This window comes from Pagrus major, chromosome 1 (assembly GCF_040436345.1).
Source record: "Pagrus major chromosome 1, Pma_NU_1.0".
In the NCBI taxonomy this organism is placed as follows: Eukaryota; Metazoa; Chordata; class Actinopteri; order Spariformes; family Sparidae; genus Pagrus; species Pagrus major.
In genome coordinates this window covers 10,318,015-10,338,493 of record NC_133215.1, presented here as the reverse complement: position 1 = coordinate 10,338,493, position 20,479 = coordinate 10,318,015, and the positions used below count along the sequence as shown (strand labels likewise).

The window sequence follows — 20,479 nt, the reverse complement described above, 5'->3', positions numbered from 1 at the left end:
TGCCCAACTCAGACTAAAAGCACACAAGCACGCAAGGAAAATTAATCAGATGTAAAGTAGCATTTTGTGATTCTTTTTGTGTCATTTCATTTCATTTTTGTTTTAGTTCTGCAGGTGGATCAGTCCAGATGGGTCTGTGTTGGAACCACACAGTGACAAGAACAAAGCAAGGCAGCGTGGGTGTGATTTGGGCACAGCAGGAGAAAAGTTCTGGGAGGACAACAGGGATGGGTGGGGGGAGACCGCGTGGGTTGGTATAGCTGTTAAGGTACTGATTGTGTCCTGACAGTCACTCACTAACACCCTCAGTGTGCAGCAAACGTTGCTTTCTTCAAACTAAAGTTTGACCAGTTGATGGAAAGACGTTGGCGGGTCTGCCGGGCAGAATCCAAGCAAAACCTGCAGAGAAGAAATACAAACACATTCAGCTTCTGGAGAGCCGTACTACCTCTGTTTTAAATCTTTTAAAAAGGTACCCCAAAGAAAGAACAAACGGCAACAAAGAACAAAGTTTTGGAGATTTTAAAACCTACAGTCTTTACTACGGCTAACGGACGCTTCTTTGTTGCCATGGGAACTGTGCTTCACCACATGCATTTTTATGTGTATAATGTACAAGCAATACAAGCTAAATGTATGAAAACATCACTCAATAGTGCCACTAGTTGTCCAAATCTCCACAGGGTACCTCTAAGAGAAAAGATTTCAGAACTATCTCGTCAGTATTTGGCAATATATACGTACCTTTTGAAATATTCAACCTCCCTCTCTGTTTCATCCATTTCAGTGCTATCCAGGTCGATGTCTTTGGGCAAGAATACGTCGTCTGAAACAAAATAACATACAGCCATTTTACTGCAGGGCTCAACGTTAATGATTTTTTTCACTTGTGGGTCAGATGTCTACTTGCTCGAGGCACATTTTTACTTGCCCTGATAAAAATAGTTTTAGATAGTAAGGGTTCATCAAATAACAACAGAGACTGAAGTTATATTTAATGTTTATTCCTATCTGACTTGCTCTCAAACTTCAGAATACATGTGAGATACATAGTTGGACTTTTACGCCACCCAACCAAGCTCCTATTCCCAGGATAATATCAATGTTTGCTTATGCTTCAGCTCATAAACTTCTAGTTCTAGATCAATACTGAGCATGTGCAACTGTCAACTGAGCGAGTTGCTAGATTTACTATTACCCAATGTGACATTTCCTTATTCCTTATTGTTGAGCACTGTAATAGCTCCCATTTCAAACAGATTTATTATTTTGTAGGTGTATCATGAAATTAGTCTTTTAGAGGAACTTAGACACGTACAGTATGTCGGTCTCTTGCATCTCTGAAACTACCACTAGGTGGTTTTTCAACTTCAAGTCAAGTTTTGCTGTCCTCCCACCCGTTGCACCCGTTGTACGTTCAGATGTGTTTGTGTTTTTAGGAAAAACAGAAGGTTGACCTATAAGTCTTTCGAAAGGATGCAGATTTGATTAACAGATTGTTACGTATGTTGTCTGTTCCCTTCCCAAGCCATTTTTTGGTTTGTGTTCAGTGGGTTGAACGGCCAAGTGAAGCTGAGGATGTTTTGAGTTGGAAGTATTACGACCAGTTTCACAAAAAAGCTTTGGTACAGCCACATTTTAAGAGCCGGAGTTCAATACCATTTTTTGTGTCATAAACTCAAGCTACAATAAGGAACTTCCCATACTACCTGTGAATGGCACTGAGAAATAAGTGAGTGCAGCAAACTGCAGTGCACACTTTCACAAACCACGCTGTGATGACGCGGTTATACCACAGAATACCCAAGAGACAAGTGAAGGACTAGATCAGGCAGTCCCTGGTCAGAGGGTTCGGTTTGAGACTCACTTCCCTCATCTAGCATCACTTCTGTGGAAGCACACCAGCTATTTCAGCAGTAAAGCTGGTCAAGAATGAGACTAAGACGAAACTATTGGAAAGATACAGTACTGTCTTGTGGTTAACACACACCTCAACCATCAAATAAATACCAACCTATTGAGCTGTTCATCTTGTCCCCCTTCTTCTTCTTGTTCTTCTTGGTCTTGCCTTTGGGCTGCGGGGACTCTGCACTGGGAGGTTTGCCATTCTGCTGGCTCTGCTCAGACTGGCAGGTTGGAGGGGGAGACGGGGAAGGGTTTGACACAGGTGGACTTCTCCTGTCTTCCTTCATTTGGGTCAGCGGTTGCTGCTGCTGCCTTTTTCCACTGGCGCTTCTGATATTACTCCTGTCCTCCCTCCTTGGTTCGGTGGTCGGGAGAGGAGCCAGGGCCTCAGCAGGCCTGATCCGTGTTGCTTTGGTGTCTGTTGTAGTGATAGGGGTGGTGCCATTAGCTAGCTTTACCGTCACATCTGAGCTCTTGGGTAACTCTGGAGCTTTCTTTACAGCAGCCTCACAAGTGGCCACTTTAACAGACTGCTTGGCCTTAATTTTACTGTTGGCCTCAAGCTGAGGTGTAGAAGTGCCATTGTGGAGGGTGGCTGGAGAGTTGGGGACGTTGGTCTCGGTTGAAAACCCCTTCTCACTTGTGTGTTTTGGGCTGTGCAGTGCGTTGGGCCGGGGTGCGGGGTCGAATCGGGGCTCTTTCTGGTGGGGGAGGCGGATGAGGGTTTGAAGCAGCTGTGACTTTCCATTCTGTAAGTTATCTAGGACGTTCTGAGCTGTCTGTTTGAGGGGCTGTGGGTTGTTTTGAGGGGGAGCGGTGTTTTCCTTTGCTTTCTCTTTCTTTTTCTTCTTGGCAGCACGATGTTGCTGCAGCTCCTGCAGCCGGAGCAGTTCCTTTTGAAGCGCTGCCTCTTCCTCTTCCTGCCGCTGTCGCCGTTGCTGCTCTTCCAATAGCTGCAGCTCCTCCCTTTCGCGGGCCTCCGCCTCCAGACGGGCCTTCTCCTCCATCTGAAGCAGACAGAGACAAACACTTTCAGCATTCAGCACTTACTAGTTGTGGGGTTAGGGTTAGGGTTAGGGCTAAACACCTGTGTATTAAGTACTAGCAGAGTTGTGGTATATCTATATCAATCACTGGAGGCTATTTCGATGATTTTAAAAAGATTTCTCAACAGATTAGAAGGAACGGTACCTTCTTTTGTTTATGCCTGGCCCGTTTGGCTGCCTTAGAACTGGAGGCAGGTTTGCTGTCGGCACTGTTGATGAACTGCAACAGGTCCTCCACCCGCCTGTGGTCCTCCACCCCTCCATCTCGTTCTATTATTGGTTGGTGCTCCTCACGTTTAGGCTGCTCCTCCTTACGCTTTGTCAGACGCAAGCGCAGCTTCTCCCGCATCTCTGCATAGTTTCGACTGGTAGGAGCAGCTGGGGGCTGGAAAAAAAGGGAATGAAGCAATCAATAAGGATACGATGGCTAAATTGTTACACTAAGCACATAAAGAAATTAAATGATACACTAGACATACTTCTGTTTCTTGGTTTACATTAACTACCAGGAATCAAAACCATATGTCTATTAAAATCAACTTATTACATCAATCTTAATCTAATCTGAATGTAAAGTAAACTGAAAGGAACTAGTAATTAGCATCCGCCACAAAGACATGTTAATTTGAGTTGAACATGCCAATTCCAGCGAGTGATAAATGCGTGTCTCTTACCCCGCCATGCCCAAAGAACTCGCAGTAGCAGCAGTCACAGTACTTTCCTTCTTTCTGGTTGGTGGAAGTGGAGGTGGAGGAGCTGTGCTCGGAGCAGCTGTCCTCGTCCTGACTCTCCTCTCCATCGTACGGCTGGTCGTATGCCCCGTTCCCCTCACAGCGATGGCCTTCGCAGTCCGGATCACTGAAAAGAATGATGCTTAAAACTAGTCCCTAGAAATACTTTTGTCATCACAAACAACAGCATCTTCTTTCTAAACTGTCACTGACATTACATTTCATTAATGGGTGTAGAAAATCGTAGTGGTCTCACCTGCAGACACTAGGTGGGGCACTGATAGGACCATCTGCTGAGGAGGCGGGAGGCTCGGCAGGCGGGAGGCACAAACCTTGGTGCGCCTCGAAGTCTGGAGCTGGAGCGGCCATCTTTGGAAAGGGCTGGGATCCCATTGTGGGGAGGTGTGTGGTGGGGGCTGGAGGCAGGGTGGGGCCCGAGAGTGGAGGGAGGGAAGTCAGTCCTGTAGGGCCGTTTCTAGGGGTGGCTGGAGCGGGTTGCCTATGGTCCTCTTTACCTAGATTGTGAAATACATCGTCTAGAGGAGACAAAGATGTATTGGATGAGATCTTTGATTAGTTCTTTGTACTAAAACTAACTCTTTAAAACATGCAGGTATTCACAGAGCTGGCACTCATATTTTTAAGAATAAGATTCACTTAAAGTCGAGCTGAAATTCTTCTTCTTCTTTTTAAATCTGTGTATATATCCTTAGTATGTCTTTGGACTTGAAATTGGTAACTTTGCAAAAAGGAGAAATTCAAGTTTTATCTATTTTTTGGTAGTACTAGCACTTCCTACTTCAGCTTTACAGAACATCTTTGAGACTTAATACAAAAACTGAAAATAAATGAATTATTTCCAGTTTTTCAGTCACTGTTAACTGAGGTTTAAGCAACAAAACTACTTGGTTAGGTTAGGTTTAGAGAAAAGATAATTATTTTGGTTAAAATAAACTTTCTCATAACATAAGCAACAATAAGTTAGAAAGGGTTTTTGGCAGAAATCCCTCAAGGAAAACTTCTTCCGTGTGCAGTAGTTAACCTAGTTTGCTAGTCTGCCAGGCTAATTAAAAGCATTTGATGATGTAAAAAGGGTCAGATGTCTTAAATCAACAACGGTGCATGAGCAATGCTACATGGGCTACACACTATGATGTCCTTCAGTCTGTAGCACAGCACACAAGTTTATATTTTCTCTCCTTACAATGATAAAACGCCCTGCTAAAGGCCTGAAAGATGCCATTTCCACAAATATGTCCAAACTGTTTCAATGGTCTTTTGAAAGATGGAAAATTTTGCACAATAGCTGCAACATAATTATTGTTTATATTTAAGCAATCTTACACAAGAGGGTGTGCTTTACTGTCATTAGTGCCCTATTAGTGCATTAACTGTCCTGTAAGGGGAATTCCTTTCCTTAAGTCACATAAGCAGGCCTGGTATAAATGCCTTTATAGACACTTAACACTGAAAATGGCATCACGCATCCCTCCCACATCCTATCCATTCTAGGACTGAATAGTCCAGGTGGTTCCTATTTAACAAACCCAGAAAAAAACTATTACCACAGAGTAACTGAATGATTATCTTACTGCAATGCTGCTGATGAATAGTGGAACCAACATGACTGAAGAAGAATACAGTCTTGTAACTCACTTTTAAAGTTAAACAGCACAACATTTCCTTGATGAGTTCAACAATGCATGTAACACGCTGTACTAACTCATAACTAGGGGACCCATAATCTACTTATGAAGAAAAACAAATAAACAATCATCAGTACAAACCTAACCACTGCTCCTACATCCTAGATTACCTAAAGAGTTGGGTCTTTTAGATGCTAGGTGGATGGGTGGGTTATTACTTGACTGGACAGTGGTGGCAGTGCAGGACACAGAGGACGTGGAGGCGGATGTGGCCATCACCACTCGGTTGGTCTCCATGAAGGCATCCTGGAAATTGTAGAGACACTTCTTCTTGGCACCACTCTTCTTCTGCTCTTTGGCTTCCGAAGAGGAGCACGATGACGACGATGAAGAGGATGAAGACGATGACAATGACGAGGAAGTGGAGCAGGAAGGGGGCAGAGGGGTGGGCAGCGAGGGGTGTTCCCCTTGGGGGCCGATAGATGATGTTGGAGGGAGGGGCACGTCAGCGAGGGGTGGTCCAAGCATGTCACCTGTTGAGAAATGACACGAGGCGAGTCATGATTTTAACTCTTTCACTTGAGATTCGTTGGTCGTTTCTGCTACGCCAAAGTGGCTCACCTGGCAGGGACTCTGGCAACAGCACAGACGGATTCCAGCTCTTCATCACGGCAGCGTCCCACAGGTTCTCGAACTTGAGTGAGAGGCACTGCAGCGAGCTGTTCCAGTCACCTGCTCCACCCGCACCGCCAAAACAATTCTGGTAAACGTGCTCCGGTAACGATGGGCTGAACGCTGGCTGTTTGGCTGCAGAGTGGTTTGATGCAGGGTTCGGGGGCAGAGGCTTAAGGGAAAAAGACAGGAGTTAGAAAATAAATCATGCCATTAACACAATCTCAATCCTACTAGTTATAGCCCATGTGCGTCCTGCCGATGAGAGTACAACAAATGAAGTGTAAACAATAAACACATCGTTCCCTAGTTTGCTCCTCTGTCTTCTCTCAGCTACTCTATGCTGGACCATCAACCGCCCAGTAACCCGTCTTTCGCCTGGCTGTTGGTCTTATGTTTTACAATTTATACTACGATACAGCACTTAGAATTTTACAACTTATATTTATCTTTTCAACAAAATTTGTACATATTCTGATTCTTTTTGGTAATTTCCTTTCTGTGACCTGTCCTCTTCCAGGTCACCATTGTGGCGAGGAGACCCAAATCCATTGTTACAATACAAGGTCAGCCAATAATAATTATAATAATAATAATAATAATAATAATAATAATAATCAAAATGTTCTATTAGATTCCAAGGACCTCTTCGTTGGAACAGTTTATTAGAAACCACACCAGCTAAAATTATTTAAAGAAGAATACCATTCATTTTTTGTTAGGCCAATTAAGCAGTGTGACAGTCATAATTTTATTCTCTATTCAGTTTTTTTTTTTTTTTACACCTTAGAAACGATGTTTTGTCTTTAGCTGTGTCATATATTTGTTTTTACTCCTTAATTTGTTTGTCTTTATGTTGAATGTTTCACATTTTTTTTACTCTACCTGCACGTTTCTTTCCAAAGTTGTTTTTTTTACTTCCTAATCATTATATACTGTATGTATTTCTTTCTTTTTCATCTATTATGTATTTTCTAAAAGATTTCTTCCATTTTACCCCTTGGTATAAGGGTTTTTTTCTGGGGTAGTTTTCCTTACTCAAATTGAGGGTCTAAGGAAAGACGGTGTCATCCACTTGTAAAACCCCCTGAGGCATTGTGACTTGACTCGATGAGTCTGGGAGTATGAGATGAACTGTTTTAAAGACAGCATACACACAGGTTTTGGATTGCTTTAGACTTCTGACAATGGGTTAACTCTGACCTCTTGTGGCAGTGAATGTAAAAATGACAGTGAAACTAAATGAAACTAGAATACAACTAAGCTCAGTATTGTTCCTGGAACCTTAAAAAAATCCCCAGTGATAAGGAAATGAATCAATTTTCCCTTAAAGAGACGCTCACAGCTATACTTTTACACACTGTAAAAAGCCTTGCGACTGTATGGGCTCAAGAATTATCCTCACCTTGTTGTGTGTGAGTGGAGGACTGGGAGGGTAGAGTGTGGGGTGCAGCAGGGGCCGGGAGAAGTTGTGTAGGGGCAGGTGGCCGTGGATGTGGGGGTAGAGGTGGAGGGCGGGGTGGGCGGGGGGAGTCTTGCTGTCTGTGAAGAACTGGTGTCCGGCAGTGGGAGGAGGTGCAGCATGGAGCCGACTGGGGGGCAAGCATGTGGCAGGGCCCAGGGTGGAGGAGCTGGGGTCCTGGTTGCACACGTGGCACTCGCAGGCATGCTGGACCTGTTCTATCTGAGAGTAGTGACACAAATTCAAAACATGTTACCCAATTTAACTCTGGGGTGTATGATCATCTGCCTTGCACTTTATCATTTCCCCTATTTTCAGGGTTTTGACCAGAACAGATAATTGTAGACGTCACCTTGGAAATTATGTGGACCTATTTTCTAACCTTTAATTGACAAAATATGAATCAGTAATGAAAGTTTGTGTTAGTTGCAGCCTTACAGTCAAAGACCAGGGGACTGTTTGACCTTTTTTAATATTGGTACCATTATGATAGCCGAGTTTCAGTATGAATACCTCACTTGATAAATATAGACTTGTTTTTCTACCAACCCATTTTTTTCCTTTTATTAAGATAAGCTCTCAAATGTTAACCGTCAAACTTTGCCTCAATTAAAGCACTTGAATTTTACTTTTAAAAGGCTGTGAAATATCAGATTATGCTTTAAAGTACCGAAACCAAAAGTGTCAAGACTCTCTAAGCCTTTATCATCACATCTCAATTGTTAGTGTAAAGTTTATAGCAAAAAATAAAGCTTAGAGAATTATCTTACACCAACAGCAATCAATCCATTTACCAGCAGTTCATATTATCTTTGATTGCATGTTTTGAACATGATTATTTAATCCTTGCTAATTCTGACACCAGCAGAGAATAGACAAATATGATTACAGGATCATTTCATTTCAAATATTAAAAGATTGTTGGTTTATGTGATTGTGTAGATGAAACACCAGAATATTTTGAAGCTCAAGGATTATATTCAAATTCAAGCATATATCGATTATATGATATATATATGATTAAATCAAGCAGAATAAATAAAGAAGAGGTTCTGGACAAGGTTGAGAGATTTGTTACTCAGCCCAAATAGCTACTTCTTTCAAAAAGCTCCCTAAACCAAAATGTCCCTTTTCTTGATTATCATATAAAATGATCTTGTGAAATGTGAACAGTGCTGTGATTGCTGTCATTCCTTTTTTCAGCAATTACAGGTGCATGTTCACCGTGTATGAGCAATAGATTCATTCACAAGATTTTCAACCAGTTTTGACAAAGTAAGCTCATTAAAAGTGTTTGAACACCTGTTGGTGGCTGTAAGAAGGTGGAGGACTGTTGGTCTTTCCTGAGGAAAGCTCCTCCTGCTGCCCTCGGGGCTCCCTGCCAACATCACCGTCAGCTTCCTCCTCGTCACCCTCCGATGAACTGCTGCTGCTGGTAATGTGAGGAGACTGAAACAGACGTGTTGAACAAAGAAGACAAGATTAGGAAACAGTCAAGGAACAGTAGACAAAACAGTTCCCCTACTACCAGTAACCCACTAATAATGAACTCCAGATACATCATCCAGAAACTCGGCAGGGAAATTCACAAGTAATCTAAAATACCTCAGTGCAGAACTTACCCCTGCCTTTAGTGCCACGTTCTCAGCTTCCCCGTTGATGTCATTATGGAGGCCGTTCACAGCAGCAGTCACAACACTGTTATCCTCATAACCACTCATGGGGTAGATGTCCCCGAACTTACTGGACAACGGAGGCACTTCGTCATCATCACTAATACTAGCAGTAAACAGAAATGAGTGGTCAGGTTAGGGGGAAGTTAACAAAGGGAAATTGTTGTTTATGGGAAGAGGTGTGTAATTACGACCATCTGACACACAATATCATATCATATGCCTCAAAGTGACTTACAAAGTGTTGGGATCCCCCTCAGGCAGGATGAGCCTGGGATGCTGCTGAATGGTGATGGGAGAACTAGAGTTGGAGCCAGACGCTGAACTGCCGGAGGAGAGGCTGGGAGGGTGCACCTCAGCCAGGTAGTCACGGGGAGGTTCCCCTTGCAGGGGCAGTTTGATGTGGAGGTCCTCGGCGATTGGAGAGTCCATGATGCCGCATGTCAGGATGTGGGAGAGACTGCAGTCATCACATGTACACCTGTTGGTCGGAGTGGGTGATAAGAACGAAATTCATATAACAATAATTATCACAGCATTATGTGAATATTGATATGATATAAAGTCTTCAAAATGACATTGAAGACAGTTATAATTCTACAAAATCTGATAAATTCTTTATTTCTCATTCTTAATTGGATGCTCATTAGCTTCCACAAAAAGGCTGCTTGTCTTCCTGGGGGTCTTATTAACCAGAGGTGCACAATTAGTTGAAATATCATCAAAAGCGGACTATCCAGATCAAAAGAAGCTGCAATTTGTTGATAAAATGACAAATCTTGTTTTCCAGACCTAAGACAACATGTTTTGGTTCAGACTGCAAAAAATGGCGAATCAAGATAATAATACATTTTATTATAAACTTAACAAATCACAAAAACTACAAATTAAAAATTCTACAATCAATTTAAAAAACCTACAATACCCCATAATGGAAACAAACGGCTCATTCTCATCTATGTTAGGTGTCTCGATTAAAGACAGAAGTTGGGAGCAACAACTAAATTTAGATTTTTGTCATAATTACAGATGGAACCATACATGTATCACAAATACCAGCTTCAAAATGTTCTCAGACATTAGCTCACTTATATGAGGCATGGGCATAACATTTAGGGAGGGATGAATTCCCTGACAACACAAAGTTGGTGAATGAAATCTTTAAACAAAAACCATCTGACATAAGGAAATCATAACAACCCTGATCATAGATCAATGAGTATATAAGAATAATAATAATTAAATCAATTTGGAAGCTTCAAAAGTGAAAGTGACACCAAATCCCAGCCCAGAAAATGATATAACTCACCTTCTTCGATAATTGCAGTTTGGACAGTCTGGAATACTCAGACGAGATGAGAGCATCCTCATCGTGTCTGTGAAGTTGTTATCTCCAGTTGGGGACTTCTTACTGTTGGGTAACTATAAAGAAAACAGCAAAAAACTGCTGTGAAGCACAGAAATGCACATTTTAATCTGTCGTGATGGCTCTGTGTTCTTGTTGTGTACCTGTTCTTCTATAAATCTTCTCTGCTTAAAGAACTCCCAGTCCTCCTTCAGCATCCGCTGCTTTGTCTTCAAAGTCTGGAAATGGGCAGGAAAGGAAAAGAACATGAACTTCCATAAATGATATACATTTGAAGATAAGATGAAAAGGCTGACTTTGTGTGGATATAACATTTAAATGTCTTACGTTTTTGCTAATCAAGGACTTGTGTGGCTCTGTTCTTTGGTTGGTGAGACCCTGACCCTCCACCTTAAAAAGCAGCTGTAAAAGAGTCACAACCTGACAGCTTTAATTACTGCTCCTTTGACAAGTACCAAAATTTTATACAAGTACTGTGATTTCCTGGATCAGTGTCTGTTTGTCTTGGATGTGTTTACCTGTTCATCTACATAGTCGTCAATCCTCTTCTCACACTCCTGCCATTCAGCAGCCACCGAAGCCATCTCCTGCTGCAGCTGCTGGTAGCTTTCTAACAAGGTCCTGTACATATCTTCATTGTATGAATCATGGGAGGCTGTGCCATGTCTAAAAATAAGGGTGCAGGATAAAAGACAAGCACAAGCTATTAAAGACACTTGTAGACTCTTAAGAAAGAAATTTGTTGAATTTGTGTTCACGAACAGGTCTTTGAATTTCTAAACTTGTGTGTGCAACATTGGTTTAACTCAGCTCTAAATTAGCAGATTAAGTAATAGTGATGGATGAATATCCCATATCTTTCTTTTAACGAGTAAAACTATATCTTACTTCAGCTGTGCAACCAGTGCAGGTAAACTGCTGTGCAAGATCGGTTCAGAGAACACCAGATTCTCAAAAAGGTGCTTGTTGTGCAGCTCCCACGTCACCTGGAATTTCTGGAGGTGCTCATTCTCCTGAGAAAACAACAAATACAGTAAGACGGGCTGTGACAGGATGTCTGCATGTGTCAGACATTTAAATGTAATGCCTTCAAGATCTTTCAAAGATAATTTTTAACCCAATTTTGAACACATTGCTGGATCTTTTTCTTATTCAAGCATTTAAGGTAAGTATACAGGTACGCAGTATATATGTAATCCCATAGGCTCTATGTGGGAATATGGTTATTAGTGTAAATTAGGTTAATCTGCATTATGCCAACAGGTAAATTCAATTATAAAAGTAAAAATACAGTATTAAGTACTTATTTTGACAAAAAGACATTCAAAGATGAATAAATGAAAATATATACAATGTTTGTGGCAATTAAGATCTCACAAATTGAAATGTAAGACACATGACTTAAAGCATTAAATCTATAAGACTGAATTGAACACATTTTAAGTTGTAGGATAGCTAACACAGTATCTCTTTGCAAATCTCACTACACCAAACGTAAACTGACCAGGGTGAGCAGGAAACTGCTGATGGTGCGTGCAGCTTGACAGAGGGCGCTGTACTCCTCCAGCAGCAGGGAGATGAACTGGTAGGCCTGAGGAGGACCCTGCGCTGCAGCCACGGTCCCCGCTGGTCCTGTTGTCTTGGGACCTGTCGACAGGTGCTTCAGAAGCCGCACCTTCATTTCCAAGACGTATTCACGAGCCTGCTGCTCCAACCGTTGATACAGCTGGAACGGGTCCTTCTCACAGAGTCTACAGGAGGAAAATAAAAAGACTAATCTTAAGCAAACAGTATCTCAATCAATCGATCAATACGATGAAACAAAAGACATAGGTTGATGACACTGAAGTAGTGTGGGATCATGGGAGTGCCGATCCATTGCAGATGAAAATCTTTGTGATGTGACTCAGGCAGATATGTTAACAGACAAGGTAACATTATAGAGTTTTATTCATGATGTTTGGTCATATTTTCCAACTTCTTACATCACTCTCTGATGTTTTTTTAAATTTTTTTATTACTGTTTTCTCTGGGTTTGAACATTGCAGGAAACATTTAGGATACTGTAAGTACACAGCTCAAAATATATTAAAAGAAGGTCTATTCATTTGTTGACATTTTAAAGCAGAAGTGTTACATATCTTAAAATAAAGTGAGACTGGACATGTTGGTCTAAATGAAAAAACAGCTAAAAATATATAACGTATAAGGAAATTCCTCCAAACAAGACTGGTTTTCTCTCCATAATCTTGCCCTTCTATAGATCAAATATTCTCTCAGTGAGTCATGGCACAGCTGTTCCTGTTTCAACAGGAAATGCATCACATCAAGGAAATAAAGACGGCATTGTAAGGGGCTTTTAACCTAACTGATGACAGCAGCGAGGGTAGTAGTTTCAATTTGGTGACATCATTGCTTTCGAAGGCCTTTTACTGCATCCACATTGGCGTTTACAGTTCAATAGAGACCCCTAGTGGACAAAGACAAAGTAGTTCTACCTGTCGACCAGCTCCTTCATGCCCTCCTTGTCTCTCTCGAGGGGCTGATCGTGGTCATCTGCTAGTGGTGTTCCTGTCTGACGGTAGATGCAGCGCACCAGGTATCGAACCTCCGACCAGTGGTTCTGCAGCTGCTGTGACTCATTCTCTGACTCGGCAGAGATCTCCCTGTTAACCAGGACATATATTAATAAAGATCACACCTAAAGACTAAATAATGAATCTACCTCAGTGGTAATAGGTCTGAACTGACCGTCGCTCGTTGCAGGCTTCACAGCTGCACACTGTATCAGCAGGCATCGGTGCGGTGAGGTCCGGGGCAGGGAGCATGGGTAGTGTAGGCACAGCAGTGGTCAGTCTGTCCCCTGTGGCTGCCTCCTGGCCCAGGTTTCCGTTACCCACAGGCATGTGCAAAAGGAAATCTTGGCTCTGTGGGAAATATGAAAAACAGCTAAAGATACACAACAATTTTTATACTTTCCTCAAGATGCAACTGAGCAAATATAACGAAGTATCAATTGTGTCATTGATGTTAATCACTTTTTGATATCTAAAGTCATTAAAACATCACATGACGGGAACACATTGGGCATGTCAGGAGGATTGTGCAGTAAGCATTAAATATAACATATAATGCAAATGTAGATTGACTGTTTGTATTTAGGAATATTTTATGATTAATTCTTGCCTATGGAACCAAACTCTTCAGTAATAAAGAATAATATCTTTATCAAGCAAGAACTGCAGGATTCAGAGGTCTGGATATTGTTTTATCCAGCAATAAATTTCTCCTAACTCACTGTGGCAGCTGCAAGGCCAAGAAAGAAGACGTGTTATGAGCTGATGACAGAAGAAGTCCAGGTACAGTTTGTTTGGATCAGCCAATCCAAGGAATAAGTCTTGTCCCCATTTAAGAATCTTTGCTACGACAGGAAATGACACTGCATAAGTGTTTTCTTACTTAAATCACATGCTGGGGTTTTAAGGTTAGCAGTTGGTCACAAAAAACCTCTGTGAACCAAGATAGGAGGCTTGCTGGTTTCAGATCTATCCATTGCCAAGCTATTGGGGCTATAATTAAGTGTTAAATTTCTGTTCAGGCACACATTCTGCAGCTGCATCACGATAAAAGCTTCCCAGTGGTTTGGCTCTGTTTACCACAGGTCTGTGATATTGTGAGTCAGCATTGTACCCCTCTGCCTTGAGGATGAAATGGAACAATACATATATGGAGGAAACCAAACCCAAGCCAAATAGAAAAGGCCAAGGCACCCACACCCACAACTAAGGAAACTAAACCCCCCTGCATACCCAACAAGCCTGATCACCAGAGCATGATCAATAGAATAGAACTACTTGAGGTATTGATCGCAGGAGTTTTTTGTCACCCAATTACAATGATCAATTCACATCAAAAGGTCTCAAAAAGAAACAGTAAAGGGTTAATCAAGAGTCCTCGATGCAACCGTGATACTGTTTGACTGTGGGAACAACAGGACTGCTTGCTTGCAGGGATAGCGGGAGTCATTCCTTTTCACACCTGAACTATGTTTAACATGGCATTACGTAGAAAAGCATTGTTCAAGCACATATATGTTCAACAGCAACTAAAGTTTTCTCAACTTTTGGTCATTAGAAGGCCATCTCAAAGGCTTATTTTGCATTGTGCTAAAATAAAAAAAACAAAAAAAACAATTAGTCTACAACAATGCACAGTGTCGACTAGTGGTTTTGATAGTCATTATTCTGTGAAACCCCTGGTAGCAGCAAAAAGTACGTAAAATGAAATGAAATTTAGTAATCTGCTACAATCGTTGGTGTTTTAAATTCCCTAACCTAATGTCCTAATCTGATGGTTGGGTAATGATACAGGAATTTCACGTAATTAGGAGACAAGTCACCAATGTGCAAACAGCAAAATGAGCAGGAATTAACCAATAATTGTAGTTGCTGAAGATGACTGCACATTATTTCTGACAAGAGTTTACTTGAGGTTCAGGTCACACATGCAAAACAAAACTGCAGCACAGCACAGTAAAGTGACAGCAGATATACGGAAACAGTAAAGACAATCAGTTTCAGGCTCTGCTCAAAAATGAATGGTGAAATATGAAACTATTTCCTTAGAGTCTAAACTATAAATAACTATTATCCTACTCATGTGTGTTTTACTCTTAATCACACCAGACATAGAAACAAAGACTTAGTGATAAAAGGAAATGAATGTTGAGTCCCAACAAGAGTTGTTACCAGCCTTATTAATTACAGCCAATGATCACACCCTTATAAACACAACCCAGTGGAAGAAAAGTTACTTTGTATTTCAGTTGGGGGAAAAAAAAACAACGGTGTGGAATCACAAGATTTTTCCACTTTTAAGTTGGTGTTCAGCACATAGCTAAGCCGTCTAATGTACAAGAAGCTCTTTATATGAAGAGGCATCAGTCTAACACATCATGGCATTTCACAACGTACGCCCGAGAGAATATTTACACTCTGATGTGTAAAGAAAATGCAACTTCTACAAAAGTTAGGAAAATACTTGAAAGAAACTGAAAAGAGCTAAATTATAGAGTATATTATTGGAAGTATTTCATCTGCTGCATCACTTATTTTTGACCTAGATACTATTTTCTAGCTATATTTCAAGGTGAACCCAAGCTAAAATATTAAATGATAGTCTGTCCTTTGTAACATCTTTTTACAGTAACAGCTGTTGCTTCTGGTTGCTCCATCTGTTCTAGCTTTTCTGGCTGAACAAGAACTACACCATCCTCTGCAAGACTGACCACAGCTGTGCGAGTTAAATTGAAGATATGTGGCATCAATGCAGACACAGACATGGTTTGGAAGCGGTGGAATCATGCAAAGAACCAAAAGACTTAAAAGTCCTTTCACTACAGCCACAAACTTCAACAACGTCCTTCCCCACCATTTCAGAAAAACTTAATACGCTCGTGACTTACCCCCAACGACTGCTCCAGAGCAGTGTGTCGGTCCTCCTTCTCCACTGTGCGCCTGCAGTCGGAGCACACCCACAGAGGCAGCTGCAGGGCACTGGGCGTCTTGTTGGGTTGCGACGTACCGTTCTGGCCTGTGATCCCTGCCTCTGAAGGCACGGCACCGTCTTTACGCTCACATCGGCACAAGAGGCAGCGATCACCGGCTGTGTAGGGAGCCCGCTGGTTTAAGCCGAACGTGAATGGAGTCTGTGGTGAGGAAGTAGAGAGAGAAATATACCATAAGGTACAGAGACACTTAGCATCTTATAGGTTGTTGTGGAAGAAAAACTGATTTTTTAGAAAAAATTGGTAAGTCCACATTGCCTTCAAGATTGAGCAGTCTGCTATACAGTATATGTTCCCATTGCACTCTGGGTACACCAGCTGTCTGAACCGCCCCACTGGACTCCATTAAAAACTCTGGAACCTTTTCTTAATGCACACCCTTGTCAGTGAGTGAACCACAGAGTGGTACAGACACATAATTAGCAGCCAGAAGATTCAATTCATGATGTCCAAATTGGCAGTGTTTGTCAGTAAGCAAAATGGCTTTCATGATTTCAAAAAGTAGGTTGCTTTAGCATCTATTTCAGCAACATTTTATAGGTGTACCAGTAGTTCACAGGAGACTCTGAATCTGTGGGTGCTCTGGGTTATTCAACTTCACCCACTCCCAGCAGTGGCGCTTTATGACTACACTAAAAAGCTGAACAGTTAACGAATAATTTCAATCCGAAAGTCTTTGCCTGTTTATTTTGTATATGGTCAGATGGAGCGTAACAACAGAAATAGTTCATGGTTTGATTCATTCAATTTGATACATTTCTGATATAACAAAAAAAAGCAGTTTCAAACAATGCTCCACACATTTCGATTTCCAATTCACTACAACCATCAATTTTGCAAGAATATGACATTTGCCTTGTAATCAAGCGATGGAGTTTTGTCGGACCCATTTAGAGCGATATCTTATCAGCATAATACAAAAGCAGTGTTTAATAAGATGACAAAAACAACCAGGTGTGGAGACAAAAACATTAGATAGCCCAGGTAAAGAGCCACATGACAGATTTTGAACAACAATGGGGTGAAATGATTGGATTCACCGGGCGTGCTAAATAAAATGTCTTTTTCTGAATAATAAGCACAAAAACACTGGTGAGGCTTTACTGATTAGATACTTGTGTAAATGTGTAAACAGGACAACATATTTGACTCTATTCAGTAACACACGTGTTATCAATCATGTGACTATCAATCAGATGGATTCAATTTTGGCAAGATACAGAGATTTTTCTGTGATATGGGGCACAGTTCCTCTCTATTATTCAAATGAGTTTAATTTGACTGTATGCCTTTCCTGCATACATTCAAATAAAACTCAGTAATTGATTGATTGATGCTGTGATATCATGTTAAGCTGGTGTTCTGTGTCAGTGGATTATTCCAATAGGACAATTTAAAGTTTGGTTTCAAGAGCATGTTTTGATGACAGTCACTTCAAATACGGCTGAATGCCGACAGAAAGCTGAATTTGCACTATAACACTGCTGAAAACAAAACAAAAAAGGGCTGCCGACAGTGAAATTACGCCTGTAAGTGATCACTCACATTACGATGAGACTGAATACAGTTATCTGAGCATCGTGATGTCCCGCTGTTGCAGGAGCACACAACTGTGTTCGGAGCTTGTCAGAACTGAATATGCTTGATATTTGTCACAGTTGTGTCACTCCAAACTTTGGAGAGTAAATGCAGTAAAATAAAGACTAAATCAAGCCATCTTGTAGAGTCCACCTCCTTCTAGTGTGCCTAAAGTTCACTGCAGGGCTTCAACTCATGATTATTTTCAGTGTCGATTAATCTGTCGATTACTTTCTCAAATAATCGATGAGCTGTTTGGTTTATAAAATGTCAGAAAATTATGAAAAATGTTGATCACTTTATTTCTGAAAAAATGGCTCAAACCAATTTATCGATTATCAAAATAATTTAATAGTTCACTATGTAAACTAATTGATTAGTCGTCCCAGCGCGTGTGGGTGTAAATTAGTGTGTAAATTACGTTAGGCAGAAGAGACGGACAGAGAAATTCACACAGTGACCTTAGATGAACTTCTGAGACACTTTACCTGAAGGACTCCGGAGAAGTCAGCATTCACTGGTCCTTCTGTAAACTGTGGTGTTACACTGTTGTTGACTTTGACCTGAGGGATACAAAAAACTCAGTGTTAACATAGATCTGACCAAGTATGTGTTTTATTAATTACAGTTAGTAAAACTTGAATTAAGACAGTCTATAAGAGTGAGTCTGGTGGTCTAGATTGATAATTTTGTTTATGACGTCTGACTGGATGAAGTAAACATTTCAATCCTAACATCGTGAAGTAGAAGGTTGTATTTTCTGAGTTTTTGACCTGTGTGTGTTTGGCGCACAATCACGGAAGAAAATTAGAAGGAATTACTATCAGGCCTGCCCAGGCGAGGCAGGTAGACCGTTGTTTACTATATAAACATCATGTAATCTAATGAGTCAGTTCATCCAAATTATAATAAAACAATTTCCCACTTTCGCCTTATATCATGTTATTCTCCACCTGAACTGACGATTAACATTCATGACAGATAAAACGTAAATAGCGTGCAGACAGCTGTGTTAAAACTACTGCAAATGAATGCCGTGTCACCTTATTAGACACACTAATGAGTATCAATACAAGTAGACAAATGCTGAAACCACAGCTTACACAATTTTTAAACATTTTATCACGCAGTCTCCGAGTCTGTTATTTTCCCATGATAAATACGGGAAGTAATTCTCATGAATTGAAAGATTTCTCTAAATGAAGAGGTCCCAACATCCAAGGAGGTTATTATTTTGTTAGGATGTTGGCTGTTTGGCATATATCAGACATTCACACATCTGCTAGACTTTTGATTACCTTGTGGTATTATACTACACATTAAATACACACAGAATAACAGAAAAGAGACATTTCACTAACACGCAGAATTATAGGCAACATCTGAGATCACTGTGACCCGAAAAGCTTACCTGCTAACTTTTGAGCTGACATCTGTGAGTTGAAAACATTCAGTTTCACAGAAACTAGCTAACATCTTGTGGTGTCAATGCCAATTATTATTTAAGTGCCAACTTAACGCGTATAACTAATTTACCTTGGATTACTGAAGGCAGTCGGGTGGTTTAGCCTATCTTTTGGCAAATACAATGCAGTTTAACTCGGATAAACCTTTATAAGCACGATAATTGTAAGGTCAGCTTGTAAAAAACACACCGAGGCCCGACGGGGTTGAAGTTGTTAGTACTGTTAGCATTAGCTAGCATTAATGTTTATCTGTGTAATAGCAGCCTGTGGCCAACAGTGTTTACCCGAATAGTACTCGCGAATAATCTTGGCTTGACCAATGTAATCTCCACCTACCTGGGATGTATTAGCTCAAAATAAGGCTTCGTGGTGTTTAAAATTGTTGCCGATTCAGCTGCGATCTCTTAACATAAGCTAACGATGGTAGTCACAGCGTTTGGCCAGGGCACAGGCAACCTAATGTTTACGGCAGTCCCATACAATATAACAAGTCCCGTTCAACTACACAGCCATGGCTAACGATTTGCTAGCTAGCACGGTATTCGACAAAGTAAAACAACCGGCATTGGCAGTAATTAAGCCAGTTAATTTCTAGCTACGTTGCATAGGTTAGTTAGCTAGCTGCCTTCCTCGCATCAGTGTCGGGCCCAAAGCAGATTTGTGTCGTTGATAACGCTGCTAGCTAGTCGCCCCCGTTTTGACATCTACCGGTTCAAGGTGTGTGACACTCTTACCTCTCCGTTTATGCCCGTGATGGACCCCATATTCCCGTTGCCTGTGCTGCCAGGTGTTAAAAAGCTGACGACAGAGGCAGGTGTTGCTGTTCCCGCACAGCCCAGGGCCGAGGCAACCCCGGCCTTGCCACCGCTGGTATTGCAGACAGCACTGCAGCTACTGCCACCGCCCCGCTTGTTCTTCCTGCGTTTAGCCCCTCGTTTAGCATCGGTTGGACTCATTTTTTCCACGACAGAAGCGAGACAACTTGCCGTCCAGACTTGGCAGGGTCTCAGGTGGAATGCCGGGCGCAATCGCTCGGGTATAGATCCGGGATAGCGATTTTAGAGACTCCCAAAACGACAGACACTCAGTTCCATCAAAGTGCAAGCCGACTTCATAGGTTCCAATATGGCTTCTAGCTGGACTGCCTCAGCCAGGCTTCGGTTTGCGTCGCGACGCAACTGTGCGTCGCGCACGCCGGGGCTTGTGGGAAACGGAGTTTTTTTGAGTCACATCGCACTGTAGCAAGCTAAAGGGAGAAAGATGTGGTTGCGCTGAGATAAACGTCAACGACGAAGGCTTGACCAGCATAATAGTCGATTAATTATCGTATTTTAACCTGAAACTTGTCTTGACGTATTTACCCGGTTA

General features: G+C 41.5%; 1 protein-coding gene across 2 annotated transcripts; it reads right to left on the bottom strand.

Annotated features, from left to right (window-relative positions):
* Nucleotides 1-207: 207 nt before the first annotated feature.
* On the bottom strand, nt 208-20,196 carry fam193a (family with sequence similarity 193 member A). 2 transcript variants are annotated; one of them, XM_073464423.1, is made up of 23 exons: nt 19,846-20,196; nt 18,134-18,208; nt 15,966-16,208; nt 13,253-13,428; nt 13,000-13,167; nt 12,006-12,252; nt 11,390-11,514; nt 11,020-11,167; nt 10,829-10,903; nt 10,645-10,719; nt 10,445-10,557; nt 9,374-9,616; nt 9,085-9,241; nt 8,765-8,911; nt 7,406-7,684; nt 5,950-6,172; nt 5,499-5,861; nt 3,939-4,218; nt 3,626-3,809; nt 3,097-3,336; nt 2,015-2,912; nt 745-826; nt 208-399 (listed from the first exon to the last, which is right to left on the bottom strand). In XM_073464423.1, the coding sequence occupies exons 1-23, from the start codon at nt 20,065-20,067 to the stop codon at nt 306-308; spliced, it is 4,857 nt and encodes a 1,618-aa protein (XP_073320524.1). In that variant the 5' UTR covers nt 20,068-20,196; the 3' UTR covers nt 208-305. The 2 variants fall into 2 exon arrangements, with proteins under 2 accessions (XP_073320524.1, XP_073320530.1); XM_073464429.1 differs by having other exon boundaries at nt 5,547-5,861; nt 19,846-20,163.
* Between the last annotated feature and the right edge of the window lie 283 nt (nt 20,197-20,479).

Coding starts and splice junctions, on each gene's coding strand:
- fam193a (XM_073464423.1), bottom strand. CDS start 20,067: ATGAGTCCAACCGATGCTAAACGAGGGGCTAAACGCAGGAAGAACAAG. Junction 12,253..12,999: donor ATGAAGGAGCTGGTCGACAG/GTAGAACTACTT, acceptor TTCCTCCTGTAG/ACTCTGTGAGAAGGACCCGT. Junction 9,242..9,373: donor GAGGGGGATCCCAACACTTT/GTAAGTCACTTT, acceptor GTTTACTGCTAG/TATTAGTGATGATGACGAAG.